Source organism: Taudactylus pleione, unplaced genomic scaffold (genome assembly GCF_031769625.1).
Source record: "Taudactylus pleione unplaced genomic scaffold, aTauple2 ptg000212l, whole genome shotgun sequence".
Taxonomy (NCBI): domain Eukaryota; kingdom Metazoa; phylum Chordata; class Amphibia; order Anura; family Myobatrachidae; genus Taudactylus; species Taudactylus pleione.
Window position 1 is genome coordinate 5,225,000 of NW_028284614.1, and position 18,592 is coordinate 5,243,591.

The 18,592-nt window shown below is 45.1% G+C and overlaps 1 protein-coding gene across 1 annotated transcript in view; it reads right to left on the bottom strand.

Annotated features, from left to right (window-relative positions):
• Positions 1-18,592, bottom strand: part of AMN1 (antagonist of mitotic exit network 1 homolog) — a 133,953-nt gene that overhangs the window by 73,498 nt on the left and 41,863 nt on the right. The window contains exon 4 of the mRNA XM_088478370.1: positions 6,998-7,215. Coding sequence (XP_088334496.1) covers positions 6,998-7,215 — 218 coding nt within the window. The remainder of the gene's footprint in view (positions 1-6,997; positions 7,216-18,592) is intronic.

The following is an 18,592-nucleotide window of genomic DNA, read 5'->3' on the forward strand; positions in this document are numbered from 1 at the left end:
TTGCTCCCAAATGCTGGAAAATGGACAAAAACTGTTGTTTGAACAAATTGTTTAGATCAAACATTTAACAAACTTGTCTGACGACCATTTTCATCTGTTTTCTAGCATTTAGGAGCAAATTGCTGATCATCATTTGCTCCCGTACCTTACCAGATTTTCATCCCAACCAATCAACTAGTTGGATGGTTGGATGAAAGTTGGTCTAGTGTGTGGCCAGCTTAAGTCCAGTACAGGTTGTGTCTCCCATATCCAAATATCGCGAACACAGAATTCTTTTAGAAAGACTGAGATAGTGAAACCTTTGCTTTTTGATGGGATCAAAGTACACCAACGTTGTTTAAGGCACAAAATGATTAAAATATTGTATAAAATGACCTTCAGGCTGTGTGTATAAGGTGTATATGAAACATTAATGAATTTGATGTACATTATATACACAAAATTTGTTTGAGCCACAAAATTATTGAATATATTGTATAAAATGCCCTGCAGGCTGTGTATATAAGGTGTATATAATACATAAATGCATTCTGTGGCGAGATTTGGGTCCCATTCCCAAGATATCTCATTATGGTATGCACATATTCCAAAATACGGAATATTCCGATATCCAAAATACCCCTGCTCCCAAGCATTTTGGATATGGGAGACTCAACCTGTAGTTGATTATGGAGAATGCAGATGACTACTACACCTAATAGCTACATCTGCAGCCTACGGTAAAATACATTTGTTGAACTGGCCATCACGGCAGCAGACAGTGATGCATTTTGGGTAATATCACCAATGCATGTTGTAGAGTCATACAAAATTGGTTTCTTCTGTATCCCACTCACTGTACATGACATGGAAAACAGGATTACTGCAGCTATACAATATAACATTCAGTAAAATACATTATGACCAATTGGGGCCAACATACCCAGATGACAAATCTGGAAGGTTTAATGCGACTAAATATAAAATAGAGGTACAGCTTAGTGCATTTCAAAAGCACTGCTGGAATATTACGGTGAGACCACAACTTCAACCCATGGGAAGCACAGACAATTGGACAGAGTGTCTTCAAGTGAGTGAGATATGGTCCGATATATATCTACCTAAGGGTTTATTTCTGGTAAGGGTTAATATAGCATACCCCTATTTTACTGCAAACTCACCAGGGACATGCTATTTGGGGAGACTGACTTTCCTTGCAGCTCATACCAACGTCACAAAGAATATGACATTATCACAATGAAAAATGGCTTTATCACTTGACTACAGATTAGGTTTATCTCTGCTGTCCAGAACTCATCTCTAGCTGTATCTCTGATAGGGGTACCCGGCCTTGCATTATACAACTCAAAAGTGATAAACACTATTGCCTGCGGGTTAGCAAAAACAATAAACGCCGCCAGCACTGCAATTTCACTCATAAATCCTACATTAAGAGAAGCCAGAGAAGGGATGTTGCAGAACAGAGTTGCCATTGATTACCGGTTACTTAAGGCAGGAAGTGGGTGTGAACATTTAATGGGCTGGGCTGTTTCAACACTTCAGATAACTACAATCCTATTGGAAAGACAATCAAACAGTTACAGGATATACAAGAAAACATGCACCAAATTAAAGACTGGGATGCTTTTGGGTGGATAGGACAGGGTTTTACCAGATGGTTCACACAAATATTACATTATTTAATGATGGGACTGATAGTAATAATTACCCTGGCTTACCCCAGCATTAGTTGCTTGCCTACCATTGTGCACAGGTTTAACAAAATAGGTACTTCAACTAAGGGAAACAATACACAACTGATGATTTTAAAACCAATTAACTATATTCCTGTAACAATAAATTCATTACTGGTACTAGGATGATATACACATACTGTACATACTACTGTTACCCTTGTTTTCCTGCCTATCTCTCACACCGCACACCATTACCAATGCATAACAACAAGTCCCATACCTCTGCCAAATGACGGACTGAAGATTCTCTTTACTGTCGCAACCACTATTTTCACTAACTCGGTAGTGAATGGTGTGTTCCACGCCATTACCAATGGTCCAGGGCTCACGGAACGCATCCAGAATAAGTACTGTGTCCCTAAATACGCTATTTTCCTTATCCTCTCACAGTCTTCACACCTCAAAGCGGAAGAAAGTCATTACAAACGTCTGAATTATTATTAAGTGTTAATTAGTATTAACAAGGGGTGGACTGTTAAAGCCAAATCAAAATGGTTCTGTGTTGTCTTAATCAATTACTATGTTTCTGTTTAAAATAAATGGTCTTTAGTTAATTCTTGCAGTGACCAAAAGTATAGTGAGGGGAAAATCACAAAAGTGCTGTAGAAGAAATATATTTCTGATGACTTATGGCTAACAGAGGCGGCTGATAGTCACGGAATGTACACATAACGGCCCTGGCTCTTATTAGTCTTATGGAGAAGACCAGTATCACCTTATATGATTGAGGTTACCTCGACTTGGGTCACAGAGAGCACTTGTTCTCTATACCATGTGCCCCTAGACCACCCCCTGCATCTGCAAATGAAATGTCTATATTATGAGGTCAAATGTAACATTCTGTTCATAATCTGTTAATAATGTGTATAAAATGTCTTACAATCTGTTCAGAGCTCAGAATTCATCTTGACTTCTTATAAGTAAAGACCTGATGTCACTGTGCGCACATTATTGTGATGAGTTCTCTTTAAATAATTCATTACTTTTATCACAATCTGACTGAAGAATTGATTTAACACAAGACACAGACATGCTCCGATCAAATGGATTCTTGGACATAAAAAGAAAGGTATAAATTCTGTGAAAGGCTCTAAAATTGTTCCTAAAGACTATGGGCCTGATTCAAAGCCGCACTCAACGCGCATTCGCAAAGATTTCTGAAATGACGCATTCGTCACACAGAGCGTATGCACTAAGGTGCTCTTGCAATCTACAGCCGTGGCCAAAAGTTTTGAGAATGACACAAGGATTGGTTTTCACAAAGTTTGCTGCTTCAGTGTTTTTAGGCCATTTTGTCAGATGTTACTATGGCATACTGAAGTAAAATTACAAGCATTTCATAAGTGTCAAAGGCTTTTATTGCCAATTAAATTAAGTTTAAGCTAAGAGTCAATATTTGCAGTAAAAAAAGTAACAGTATTGCTGCGCTACTATGTTGTGAAGCAGCTCAGTTTTTTAACACAAAATAGGCTATAGATACAATAATATTGAGCGCTATGAAAAGAGAAATTAGGAATATATGGGAAGAAGATGTGGTAAGGAAAATGAGATAAATAAGAAAAATAAATTATAAAAACAATAATTTATTATTTTTATTTGTAATTATTTTCATTTTTCCAATTTTCAGTGCACATTGGAGGTCACATAACATGCATACAATGTACATTTATATTGATCTCTTTTGACTCTTTTTTTTATTGAAGCAATATCAATAAATTTTTTCAAGCACATGTGCTTACCGCTCTGCACTGACAATTTCCGGAAATTAACTTCAGTTTTTTTAATAAAGTTTTATCCTAGTTAAAGAGCGATATCACACTGAATGAATATCCTTGACAAAGCACCCTAGGCGGTGTGAAACGCGTTGGACTTGGAGTGGGACCATAAGCGGAGATACTAGCTGGAGCTAGTGAGATTGCAGAGACATATACCATCGGCGGCTATCCAGCGTCTGACGTCATCGAGAGGCGTGGCATCACGCGCTCCCACAGACCAGCCGGAGACTGCCGCAACAAGTGAAATTCCCAGAGCAGGGTAAGAATAGGGACACTTATCACCGGTAACGGTCGGTTACCAGGCAGACTGCCTACCCTTTTCCCAGAGCTCACTCCTCACATTGCCACTAAAGGCTATAAACATCCATTAGCATCCATAAGTGCAAGTCATATGTTTTATTTGCTTCATTTTAATACTGTATTTTTAAATTCATACACTGGTTATACTTACATTGAACTTATTCTCTTCACCATTTTTATTTATTCTTATTTACTTTGATATTTATATTTATTTTCATTTTGATTTTATTTATATTTTATCAATATTTGCAATGTTGACCCTTCTTTTTCAAGACCTCTGCAATTCACCCTGGCATGCTGTCAATCAACTTCTGGCCCATATAATGACCGATGGCCGCCCATTCTTGCCTAATCAATGCTTGGAGTTTGCCAGAATTTGTGGGGTTTTGTTTGTCCTTCAGCCTCTTGAGGATTGACACAATTCTCAATGGGATTAAGATCTGGGGAGTTTCCTGGCTATGGACTCACAATTTCGATGTTTTGTTCCTCGAGCCACTTAGTTATCAATTTTGCCTTATGGCAAGGTGCTCCATCATGCTGGAAAAGGCATTGTTCTTCACCAACCTGTTCTTGGATGGTTGGGAGAAGTTGTTCTTGGAGGATGTTTTAGTACCATTCTTTATTCATGGCTGTGTTCTTAGGCAAAATTGTGAGTGAACCCACTCCCTTGGCAGAGAAGCAACAATACACATGAATGGTCTCAGGATGCTTTACTGTTGGCATGACACAGGACTGATGGTAGTGCTTACCTTTACTTCTCTGGACAAGCGTTTTTCCAGATGCTCCAAAGAATCTGAAAGGGGTTCATCAGAGAAAATAACTTTACCCCAGTCCTCAGCAGTCCAATCCCTGTACCTTTAGTAGAGTATCAGTCTGTCCCTGATGTTTTTCCTGGAGAGAAGTGGCCTCTGCTGCCCTTCTTGACACCAGGCCTTCCAAAAGTCTTCGCCTCACTGTGCGTGAAGATGCACTCACACCTGCTAGCTGCCATTCCTGAGCAAGCTCTACACTAGTGGCGCCCTGATCTCACAGCTGAATCAACATTCTTGGGTGCCCTGAAGCCTTCTTCACAACTATTGACTTGACCTCTCTCCTTGAAGTTCTTGATGATCCGATAAATGGTTGATTTAGGTGCAATCTTACTAGCAGCAATATCCTTGCCTGTGAAGTCCTTTTTGTGCAAAGCAATGATGACTGCACCTGTTTCCTTGCAGGTAACCATGGTTAACAGAGGAAGAACAATGATTTCAAGCTCCACCCTCCTTTTAAAGCTTCCAGTCTGTTATTCTAATGGTGCATACACACAGTCAGATTTTTCTTGAAATCTGAACGATAACGATTTAAAATATAGTTCAATCGTTCATATCTGAAGGAAAATCTGACATATCTGACATGCCTAACGATGAACGATGCGCGTTCCCGATGGTCAGATAACGATATCTGACATCTGATGTATTTGCAGTCAGACTTGGACGATTCCATTCATTTTAATGCAGTCAATCGTTCAAATCTTTGGTAATATCGTTCAAATCGTTCATCTGACAGATCTGACAAATCTGACCGTGTGTATGCACCATAACTAGAGTGATCTCTAGCCTTGTCCTCGTCAACACTCTCACCTGTGAGAGAATCACTGACATGATGTCAGCTGATCCTTTTGTGGCAGGGATGAAATGCAATGGAAATGTTGTTTTTTGGATTAAGTTCATTGTCATGGCAAAGAGGGACTTTGCAATCAATTGCAATTCATCTGATGACTCTTCATGACATTCTGGAGTATATGCAAATTAACATAATAAAAACTGAAGGAGCAGACTTTGTGAAAACCAATACTGTTGTCATTCTCAAAACTTTTGGCCATGGCTGTATTCAGACGGTATGAGAAATGTGGCGAAAAAACGATGGGCGTTCCTGGCCGGTGGCTAGTAGTACACGCAAAAATGGACCATCCAGATGGCGAATTATGGTAAAGTCACGGGCGTGTCAATACAAGCAGCAGCGTTCACAGACACACAGCGCAAGCATAGGGGGGCCATGGTCAGACAGAGACAACACACCTGCCATAGAGTTGGTGCACTTTTCGATGGTGCAACCGATGCACTTATCTGTATTACAGCGTGCACGGTGATATGGCAAGCTGAAAACAACATGGATGCTGAATGAAACTATTGCCAAGAGGGTTTTGTATATATTTAAAACTAATAACCATGCTTTTAATAAAATGAATTTGCTTGTTTGTGCTAGCATTTTACTTTAGTGCAACTTTTGCAAGATTTAAGGAAGTGTATCCAGCTGCAGGCTATGTCTGGCTTATGCTGCGTACACACGGTACGATTAAACAGGACGATATGAACGATAACGATATCGTCATATCGTCCTGTTTCTGGCTCCCTCAAACGACCAAACGATGGTTGAAGCGCGGGCACGAATGGTCAATATAGATATCGACCATCGCCCGTGCATGCAGGCCAACATGGTCAATATTGACCATGTTAGCCTGTTTACTATAGGGACCCACGATCATTGTTCGTTACAGTAGTTGGGGGGTTGCTGCATGTGCTGGATGTTCAATCCAGCACATGCATGACAATCAGACAACGATCGTTTGATTTATAATAATCATATGATTAAGTGATACGTGACTATAATGATAAGTTTGGATATCTTCCATTAGGGGAGTAGAACAATTATTTGATTGATCTTATGCCTTTAGGGGAGTATGATAATGACTATTGTTTGATTGGTTTATGTAAAAAATCATATTTAGCATATAACTCTTGTACAACCAATGTATTGCCAGCTTGCAATGATATTTCTGCCAGCTCTGTATGGACGTACATAATAAAATCTTCAAGGAGACTTCGTCGTGTTCTCATTACTGCCAAGTCAACGGGCACTAAAAATGGGCGTCTCAGTCCTTGCACATTCGGACAGAAGAATGCACACAAGTAAGGCGTTTGTAGGTCATTTGTGCTAAGTCGCAGACGAGCTTACAGCCAATAGACGCTTGTGTGTGTGTGACTCAGAATTAGACCCATCGGGAGTAGTATTGGATAGTATGCAGCCGATTTACATTGCCTTGGGACCATACACCTATAAGAACCGCCCTATTTATATACAGTTCCCGGCGAGAAAATAAGATTTCTCCAGTCACACGTCGTCAGTAAGGCTTTCCATAAAACGTACCATTGTAGCTGAGAAGTCCACGCTATGCAGGAGTGGGCAGTTCTGTCCCAGTGCCTGCAGAGAGTCATCAGTGATTTGGGAGCAGCCACTCAAGTTGACGATCTGTAGAAGTGGGCAGTTCAGGGACAGAGCCATGATTCCATCGTCTGTTAGATTGCAGCATCTCTTCAGGGTGACTTCAAGGAGGTATGGGCACGACTGAGCCACCGCGGTGATGCCTGGAGTGACAGAAAAGAAAGACGGTCAGGCGGTCACACCACCCATACAAAGCCTAAAGGTACCCATCCACTAGACGATTAAGTTGAGCGATTGAATGATAACGATCGTTCAATCGTTCATAGATCGTTTGCAAAAATGTCTACAACGACCAGCGATCCGCGTGCCCGCTGATCGTTTAGACATCTATCATCGTGCAAACATGCTGGTCTACCTGATGATAACGTCAGGTTGAGCATGTTTGCAGATGATTGATGACCCTGCACTGAACGACTGCTCGTTCAGTGCAGGCTCATCACAGACTGACAAACGACTGCACGATTACAATGTCATAATCGTGCAGTTGTTTTTATGTCTGCTAGTGGCTGGGCACCTTAAGGTTATCTTTTATTTCCAATTCTAAGGTTACAGATAAAGAAACTACATTATTATTTAGCATTTGTCTATACAGAATACACCTATTCTACAGGACATTTTGCAGAGAATATTTAGTCATTCACATAAGTCCCTGCCAGAGCGGAGCTTACGATCTATGGTCCTGATTCAGAGCCGGACGCTCTGACAGAGCGCTTGCTCTGAATCAGGGCCGTCGGTCTTACTTTTTGGAGCGGCCTCCTGGTCACTCGCACAGCTATAGCGAGTGGCCAAAACGATGGTCGCGATGGTCAAGACCATCGAGACCATCGGGCTTGCGACGAGACCCTTGTGGTAGGGTCTCGTCTGCCGCAAGCCCTGGAGTGCTTTTGGCTCTATCAGAGCCAAAAGCACTCCCACTGACATCACTAGTGATGTCAGTGGGGCCGGCCCCAGACGGTAGGCGTTCCCATAGGAATGCCTCCGTCTGGGCAGCCACGCCCCCGGCACGCCCAGCACGACCTCTTTGGTGCGAGACCCATAACAACGGCTTGGCCGTCGTTATTCCGGTCCAGCCTCCGTTGTGTGCATGCGCACTTGGGCAACATCGACCCACTTGCGAGCGCTCAGCACACATACACTCTAGGGTTAATTTGTTTTTTGTTTCCATTGTACCCAGAAGTTGACTAAATTACTACCAGGTTTTTTGAGGGGGGTTTTGGGTTCAAGGAGAAACCCATGCACTTGGAAGAACCAGAAGCAAACATGGGGAGGACATACAAACTCAACACACATAATGCCTTGGCTTGGAATTTAAGTCAATGACCTCAGTGCTGTAAGTCAGTAATGGTAAGCAATAAGCAACTATGCTAAAAAAAAAAAAAAAAACCTAACATGCAAGCTCCTCCTTACTTTATTAGCCAGCACCTTCACCTCTAAGCTCTATTGCATGGCCCCCGCCCATGGGCATCTTCATCTTTCATCACCACCTGGGGGTGGCGGCCTTTAAGCTCTATTGCGGGCTGCCGCCCATCCAGGACTCCACCTTCAGGAGCTCTTCCTGGCTTTCCTTGGGCCTCCTCCGCCATCAGACTGATCCTGCCTGGCACTGGGTAATATTATCCGGCACAAGGGGGCAGAGCGATGACACGGCCGCTGCACCTTTGAAATTGGAAACGGCTTGTGCACGCCACCCGCTTCCGAACTCTACAAGTAAAGGCTCCGATCCTGCTGCCATACCTTCCACTGTCTCCCACTGCCATGCCTGCATCATCCCACAGCAGCGGCGGATGGTGCCAGGATCCCCTGGATCCCGGACCCCTGCCACGCTGATGGTGTGATGGGCTGCCGGGACCAGAGATTAGACGCCAGCTCCGGTCTTAGCATCCTACACACTACAAAACTGGTCGGCGGCCGGGTTTCCGGGCGACCAGGATTTAGTGTGTGGGTCGGTCAGTCAGGAGTCGGATCTGCCGAGGATTGGACAAGTGTGTACCCCGAGCTTTAGAGCCTGCCATTCCGCGGCAGCCCAGATACAGTGCCGGCGCGTGCTACTGACGATGGCGTTTATTTCCATTCACGAAATGCAGGAGCACTTGCGCCTGACTTGCATGCAACTCTGAATAGACCTTCATTTTGTTCAACTTTCTTCTTCTTCAACTTGGTATAATATGCTTTTATTACTCTGGAGATGCCTCAGTGCAAAACCCTTATTCTCTACACAGTTATTCTCCGTCCTTAGGAGAATTGTCTTACAGTGACAACATGAAGATTCTAATTATAGAACTGGCGCAAATAATTAGTCAGCCTGGAGACAGCAATTATTTATTTTACTCGTGCCAAAAGTTCTCCGAAGTAGCAGAGAATTATTACATCAAGTCAGAAATACTTGGGAAGGAATAATCAGGAAGCTACAAACAAACTGGTACAAACACAGGCCCTGATTCAGAGCCAGACGCTCTTTTAGAGCGCTTGCTCTGAATCAGGGCGTTTTTTGTTTTTTATGGACCCGGCCCCCTGGCCGCTCGTTAAGCTGTGGGTGACCACCCACAGCTTTTGCGAGCGGCCAGGTGATGGTCGCGACCATCGGGCTTGTGACGAGACCCTTGTGGTAGGAACTCGCTCCCGCAAGCCCCTAACAGAGCAGAAAGTTCACTACTGACATCACGTGTGATGTCAGTAGGGCCGCCCCCAAACGGCAGGTGTTCCTTCGGGAACGCCTCCGTTTGGCCAGCCACTAATACTCCCCGCCTACAAAACGGGGCGAGCTGTCGATCAACATCGACAGCCGCCCCGTCTTGTAGTGAGTCCCGCAGCGAGTGATTTCTCGCTCGCTGCGGGGCTCGTGCGTGCGCACTGCCCGGCCATCGACCCGCACATCATGCTGTGTGTATGGGTGGTCAACCGTGGTGGGGGGGTAAGGGGCACGACAGGCCCCCCCGGCCAGCGGGACCCGCAGCCAGATGGCAGATGATGGTTGTTCGGTGTGTATGAAAAACCATCACCTGCAGATATATCTGTTGGGTGTGTACCCAGCTTGAGGGGTCTATTTACTAAGCAGTGATAAGAGACAAAGTGAAATGAGATAGGAGCTGATTGTCTGGTATCTTAACTTACATGTCACAGGCTGTGTTTGAAAAATGACACCTGGGAGCTGAGTGGCTGGTACCTCATCTCCTTTCACTTTGTCTCTTAACACTGCTTAGTAAATAGACCCCTAAGGCTCTTATAACATATAATGTATATAATGAACAATTCCATTCAAAGTACTTTTCCTTTCCTTTTTTCTTTTTTAAGGACTCAAGCATTAGTGTATCCAGTGTTCTCCCAGGCTGTTTTCTGCGGGGCGCATCGCCTGGCAGAAACAGCCTACCGCCGCCAGGCACTTCCCCCCGCCGCCTTCCCGGTCACCCTGAGCGCTCCGCCTCCTGCTGTGGAACGCTGGCCTCTGAAGTGACCGGAGGCTAAAGAAGCCTCCGATCGCATCAGAGGCAAGCGTTCCCAGTGATGCACTGCGCGGGTGACGTCATGATGTCACCCACGACGTGAGGAGCCTGCCGTGCGCGCCTGCTGGATCTAGGTAAGTGGGCTGGGACCCGTCTGTGGACACTGCAAATGGGGCCAGTCTGAGGGCACTGCATAAGGGGCCAGTCTGGGGGCACTGCATAATGGGCCAGTCTGGGGACACTGCATAAGGGGCCAGTCTGGGGACACTGCATAAGGGGCCAGTCTGGGGACACTGCATAAGGGGCCAGTCTGGGGACACTGCATAAGGGGCCAGTCTGGGGACACTGCATAAGGGGCCAGTCTGGGGACACTGCATAAGGGGCCAGTCTGGGGACACTGCATAAGGGGCCAGTCTGGGGACACTGCATAAGGGGCCAGTCTGGGGACACTGCATAAGGGGCCAGTCTGGGGACACTGCATAAGGGGCCAGTCTGGGGACACTGCATAAGGGGCCAGTCTGGGGACACTGCATAAGGGGCCAGTCTGGGGACACTGCATAAGGGGCCAGTCTGGGGACACTGCATAAGGGGCCAGTCTGGGGACACTGCATAAGGGGCCAGTCTGGGGGCACTGCATAAGGAGCCAGTCTGAAGGCACTGCATAAGGGGCCAGTCTAGGGGCACTGCATAAGGGGCCAGTCTGGGGGCACTGCATAAGGGGCCAGTCTGGGGGCACTGCATAAGGGACCAGTCTAGGGACACTGCATAAGGGGCCAGTCTAGGGACACTGCATAAGGGGCCAGTCTAGGGACACTGCATAAGGGGCCAGTCTAGGGACACTGCATAAGGGGCCAGTCTAGGGACACTGCATAAGGGGCCAGTCTAGGGACACTGCATAAGGGGCCAGTCTAGGGACACTGCATAAGGGGCCAGTCTAGGGACACTGCATAAGGGGCCAGTCTGGGGACACTGCATAAGGGGCCAGTCTGGGGGCACTGCATAAGGGGCTTCTGGGACACTGCATAAGGGGCCAGTCTGGGGACACTGCATAAGGGGCCAGTCTGGGGACACTGCATAAGGGGCCAATCTGGGGACACTGCATAAGGGGCCAATCTGGGGACACTGCATAAGGGGCCAGTCTGGGGACACTGCATAAGGGGCCAGTCTGGGGACACTGCATAAGGGGCCAGTCTGGGGACACTGCATAAGGGGCCAATCTGGGGACACTGCATAAGGGGCCAGTCTGGGGACACTGCATAAGGGGCCAGTCTGGGGACACTGCATAAGGGGCCAGTCTGGGGACACTGCATAAGGGGCCAGTCTGGGGACACTGCATAAGGGGCCAGTCTGGGGACACTGCATAAGGGGCCAGTCTGGGGACACTGCATAAGGGGCCAGTCTGGGGGCACTGCATAAAGGGCAAAATAAAAATACAGGAGACAATGCATAAAGGGGAAAACTACAGGGGGCAATGTATAAAGGGGAAAACTACACGGGGCAATGTATAAAGGGGACCAGATCCTACAGACTTTGTAGCTTTTCATAATCAGACAACTGGGCCTCTAATAAGAGGAGAATTAATGTATAAAAATGTTATTTCAAGTTTAAATCATTATAAGGTCAGGGTTTAAAACATTTTAGTATTGCGAAGGCCCCACCCGGCTACTTCTTGATACCACCCGGCTGGAGAAATTTTCTGGGGAGAACACTGATATGGATAGACCACTTGGCAGAATTTGTCCATGTTTCAGCGCATTTATCATAGTCTGGACACCATCTTAGATCCGATCCCCTTCATAGTTGATATTTTAAAGATGCCATAGCTAACTTTGAATGAAGATGAACAGATCAGAAACCTTGTGCAGCAAACCTGTTTTTCTACTAAGCAATCTTGTCGAAGTAGAGTCTCAATTGGACTAATGTTCACAAAATGCTTGATCTGTAGGAAGAAGGTAAATGTTGCAAACAAAGGGCCATATTCAATTTGAGGCGAAAAGTCAGTTTTTGCGTGTTTTTGGCGGAAACTTTTTGCCCATTACGTAATTTTCGCCTGTCTGACTCTTACCCCGTATTCAATTGGATAGACTTTCTGCCTAGGCAATGTAATGTATGAGTGGGAGGCGGAAAAAAGTGCAGAATTGGGGTTTTGGGGTGCAACGTTGCGGGAACCCCCGTGAAGCCTTCAGACACTCCCACAAAGGTAATCTGTGTCTAAAAAACACTTAAGAACACCCCAAAAAATTACTGTGAAAAAGGGGGCGAAAATAAAAAATGTTGGTGTACAAACTTAAAAACTAGCAAACTTGACTCTGGGGGGGGTCCCCAAGTATGCACCATGTTTTTTTTTTATTGCAGGTGTTTGCGGCAGGTGGATTTTTCACGATTTTTTCAACTTCACTTTAGCAACTTTAAAATATGCTGCAAAAAAACCTCCTGAATACTATTCTGCATCAGGTATAGAAAAACGCTATTTAGCAGCTATTGAGCCCGTATAAAAATACTAAATACCTTCAGCAAGCCAAATCGGGGGGTACCGTAGCTAACCCCCATGTCAAAGCATCTTTTGGGGGGTGTCAGGCTGATTTCCCCAAATCTGACAGTACTTTCCACCTATTCAAGTTTTGCCGGGTACCGTTTTCGCGTACTTCCATATTGAATACGGGGTAAAGCCGGGGCAGCCGTGATACTTTTCCGCCTACAAAACAGGCGAAGTAGGCGGAAAGTCCGGGCAGCGAAAAAGTATTGCGGCTTGGCTCATATTGAATACGGCTCAAAGTTTTAAACCTCTTACTGGCAATGTGATGGATGTTACAAGGTGTAAGAGTACAAATCACAGCCCGCTGAGGAGTACGGCAGATACGTGACGCTATGTCTTGGGTATATTTCCAGTACGCTGAGCGAGCCTGGAGAACTATGAAACTAAATAGGGCTGAGACCAACAGGGAATTTACTAAAGTGCGATTTTGCAAAGCTCCACATATTTTATGGTGATTTTATGTGCAATGATTTAATTATTTAATAAAATGCAGTATAATTATTTCATACAATAGAGAGGGCATCATACGTCATGTGGTGAGGATGGGGCTAGATGGCAGTGGGTCAGGCACCATTTCAAGCCCCGATGCCCCCTACAGCTCAGTGAAGCCGTTGTTTGTCGGAATATTCGCTGAGAAATAGGTTTTTTCTCTTTTTTTTTTTTGAGCACGTTCTAGAATTAATGATACTTTTTCTACGTGTGAAGAGGAACTTTCATTTATTTCTCTCCTCTGTGAGTTCTCATAATAATAGTGTTCCCGCCAAGCTAAAACAGCCTGCCCTGTTAGCCTGTACGTTGCAGTTATCGAGCGCCGCTGGGTGAATTGATGCCATGCACATGGGTGTAACTACTGTAGGTGCAAGGGGTGCAGCTGCTATGGGCCCAGAGCTGAGGGGGGCCCATCTTCCTTGTCAAAGTTATGTGTTACATACATTTTTCACCACTGGGTAGTACATAGGGGTCCTTACAAACATTTGCTGTGGGGCCTTCAAATACCTAGTTACGTTCCTGGTAGCGGAGGTTCAATTTCGTATTAGAGCTCAGTTTGTAATGGCACAGGTAAAGCTGGGTACACACGCTATACAATAGATTGGCCAATCGTGCGGTCTACGATAAGCCACAACGGCCATCGTATAGTGTGTACACCAATCCACCCAATTCATGGTTTGATGAATTTTGTGTTCGCATCATTTGATGTGTCATGGATGACATGGTGCTGTTACAATAAGCATGTGGCGATATATCGCATTGTCGCGCGAATCGTGTGGTGTGTACGTCAATGCCATATGAGAGAACAGAGAGACCCGAGCCAAAGAGTGCAGTCAGGGAACAGTTGTGTAAGTAAAGTGGGAGCTGGAGAAGAGAAACAGCAGGTAGCGTGAGTGGGTAAAGCAGAGCCCCAGTAGGTTTCAGTGCTCGGCCTGCGTGTCTGATAGACGAAAACCTTGAAAACCAGCCTAAATATTTTCCATTTAAAATATTCTTTGGCCTTCCCAATTTTTTTTTACTTAATTTTGTCCAGAACAGAATACATCCGTTAGACAAGGTTTTATGTTATATCGCTATGCAGCCCAGGGCTGTACCTAAGGGTGTGGGAGCAGTGCTGCCGCGCAGGGCCTGGGGGGCAGCACCAACCAAATGCTAATCTCAGTCTTCCCCTTGTGCCCAGGGGTGCGATGGAAAACACAAGCGCTGAGACTCCAGGCTCTGTGGTCTGTGCAACTGCGACAGTGGTTGTAAACACTCTACCATCGACATACCATCGCAAGCACCAATGACACCTGCGACACCCTAGGGGTAATTCAGGCTATACATTTCTAATCTCTCTAAACATGGCCTCTGGGGCTGTGGATTTGCGATCGGGAATGCGGCCTAGTTCAGAGACACACTTCTGACACTCCCATAACATGCCCTTGAGACTGCCTTTTTTGCAAACACTTCAAGTCACCTCCTTGCCAGCGATCCCATATGCAACTGCGATCGCCATCGTACTGTTATACACTGGCCTGCTCCCATCCAGATACTAGTGCGGACTACTTCACTGGACCATCAGTAGCTGGAACTCTCACACTGGCCTGTTCCCACCCGGATACTAGTGAAGACTACTTCACTGGACCATCAGTAGCTGGAACTCTCACACTGGCCTGTTCCCACCTGGATACTAGTGAAGACTACTTCACTGGACCATCAGCAGCTGGAACTCTCACACTGGCCTGTTCCCACCCGGAAACTACTGAAGACTACTTCACTGGACCATCAGTAGCTGGAACTCTCACACTGGCCTGTTCCCACCCGGAAACTACTGAAGACTACTTCACTGGACCATCAGTAGCTGGAACTCTCACACTGGCCTGCTCCCACCTGGATACTAGTGTGGACTACGCCACTGAACCATCAGTTCTTGGAACACTGGGTTCTTCTGCTCCCACTCGAATACTAGTGCGGACTATGCCATCGTACCATCCTCACAGAGCTTTCCAACCTCCAAGATATCAACCCAGTGTCTGACAGTACAATTGTGTGGTACTGGTTATGCGCCATGGATAGTTGACGGCTGCCTACACCTGGTGATTGTATCAGCTGCCATATTTATCCATCCACCTTGCATGATTTATTTGACAGCAGGCACAATATTATTTGAATTTTGTTCATGGTGTCCCTTACATGCATTGGAGCTACAGTGCTCATACTAATAAATATACCACCACATTTTTATTGTTTTGATTTTTTAACGTTTTCGGCTTTTATGTAAAAGTTAGATTAAAAATGTATGCTATTATCTCCACAGCCCAAAGTTATCACATCACTCCTGCAGTAACAGTAATCCAAGTGGGCTTCATGCAAATATTTTAGCAATTCAAAATATGAAGTTAAGATCTTCTGAGTGAAACAGGATTATTATACATTTTTTATTTAGGTTTTATTCTTATTTTTCAGTCAGGTATTTTTTGTAAATGACTGCATGTGACCGGCCCCTCTTGATACAGTAGCTTCCCCTCAACACACTTAAAAATAGTTGTAAAAGGAGAAAAGGGAACCAAAACACTTACAGAGTAAGGCCATATTCTTCATTCTGTAAGCTGCAGAACTATTTATGCAGTGAGTATCCTGTTAGTCGCTTTTCATCCTTGCATGTCCTATTTTCATGTATTGCTAATCACACATTGTAATCTATGTAGTGCACCTAAGATGGCTGCCTCTGCTGGTACTCCTTGTGTAGAATAAACAATGCATGGTTCCGATGATTTAGTAAGTGTCTCCCCAATGATGTGTCATTTCGTCCAAGCATTGCCTATTCTGCACAGTATAATCCTATGCATGCCTAAAATGGTTCTTTTATGGGTAGGATGAATACTTCTTGAAATTGATGACCCAAAATGGCTGCCACACCTTTGCATTTTATTCATGGTTTCTGTATTTTATGCAAGTCAAAACCTCTGTATTATGTTCATAGCATCTGTAAAGCACCTGAGTCCAATTGGAGAAAAGTGCTATATAAATAAAATTATTATTATTATTACTATTTATCAGGAGTTTATAACCTGCATATGATATTATTGACTTGCATTATATACAAATGTTTCCCTACCAATTCTTGATTGCATATAGATATAGACACATCGAACCATTTCTCATAAACCCCTCTCATTTGTCACCTCAGTCTCCAGGTGCTAAGCCTGCAGATCTCACACCTGGGGGGACTACAGCGGCACTACTTTAATGGGCACCTATACAAGGGGCACTGCATATGGGCACCTATACAGGGGGCACTGCATATGGGCAACACTGCAGCGGGTTATGCATATGGGCTCAACTACAGAGGGCAATGCAGATGGGAAACACTACAGGGGCACTGCATATGGGCACAGCTACAGGGGGCAATGCAGATGGGAAACACTACAGGGCACTGCATATGGGTACAGCTACAGGGGGCAATGCATATGAGCACATCCTCTCACCTCACCTGTCTCTTTTCCCAACCCGCAGTGGAGCCACAGAGCCTGGATGGGAGCAGGGACTTTGGTGAGGTGAGCCGGAGGCAGTGTGGAGCCTGGTGACAATGGGCTGCAGTGTCTCTGCAGGCTTAGGAGGGAGGTTGCTGGAGCTCTCAGCTCCTGGGATTATGCAGATACAGCAGGAATGGATCTGAATAGTGTCAATGGCAGTGTGTGAGGATTATCGGGGGCTGCACGTCACCTCAATCTGCCGTACAGTAACGCCGCCGAGTTTCGAAAAAAAAATGCTTTTTAGGAACTTGATGAATGGCCCTGACACTTAATTCATACAAAAGTAAGTAAAAATGTAAAATTTTCTCCTGCTTTTGTATAAATTAAGTGATGATGAATACACCTACTCTGTCTCCTGCCTCTCAGCTTCTCTAAACCCACCTACTCTCTGCTCTCCAGCACCTCCTTTGTCTCTGTCTTCCCAGTGACACACATTGGAGTCTATTCACTAAGCCTTGGAGAGAGATAACGTACCAGCCAATCAGCTCCTACTGTCATGTTACAGGCTGTGTTTGAAAAATGACAGTTAGGAGCTGATTGGCTGGTACATTATCTCTCTCCACTTTCTGGAGTGGGGTCTATTAAGTGAATAGACCCCACTGTCTTCCCCTCACAACTTCTGCATCTTACTTACCAACAGGCTGCACTGTGAACAAGCACAGCGAAACGCGCGTCAGTTACCAGCAAGCGGTCACGTGGTGCGCACACGTGATCGGCAAGCCGGCCGCCTCTCTACCTCCAGACTCACACTGCTACCAGCTCCTTCATCTCTGACTCCACTCGGGACTGTACCGATCGGAAGGTGAGTGCCATTTACACCCCTGCTCTACCTAGTGTAACAGGACGGACAGCCACTTTCCTCCCCTGCTTGAAACATAGAAACATAGAATTTGACGGCAGATAAGAACCACTTGGCCCATTTAGTCTGCTCCCTTATCTTTCTTCACTCCGATGCAGACAGCCCTCTCTCTCATTTTTCATCCACTGTGGCATATCTCATGATGATAAAAAGCAGAAGCAGGCCAGTTCATTTAGCATCGGACCTCTTGTCTTCTCCTTAACCCGATCTCTGCTGATGCTAGAAGCACATGCTATATACAGGTTGAGCCTCCCATATCCAAATTTTCCAAAATACGAAATATTTTTGCATGAATGAGATAGTGAAACCTTTGCTTTCTGATGGTTCCATGTACACAAACTTTGTTTAAGGCAAAAAATTATTGAAAATATTGTATAGAATAACCTTCAGGCTGTGTGTGTATAAGATGTATATGAAACATAAATGCTTTCTGTGTTTAGATTTGGGTCCCATTCCCAAGATATCTCATTATGGTATACACATATTCCAACATATGAAATATTCCGATATCCAAAATACCCCTGGTCCCAAGCATTTTGGATATGGGAGACTCAACCTGTACATGATTCCTGAAAGTGGATGCATAAGAATAATATTAAGCCTGTGCTGCATCCATTTCTAAGTGTATCCACAATACATACACTGACAAATGTGGATTTTGCCGTAAGCTGGTGTATT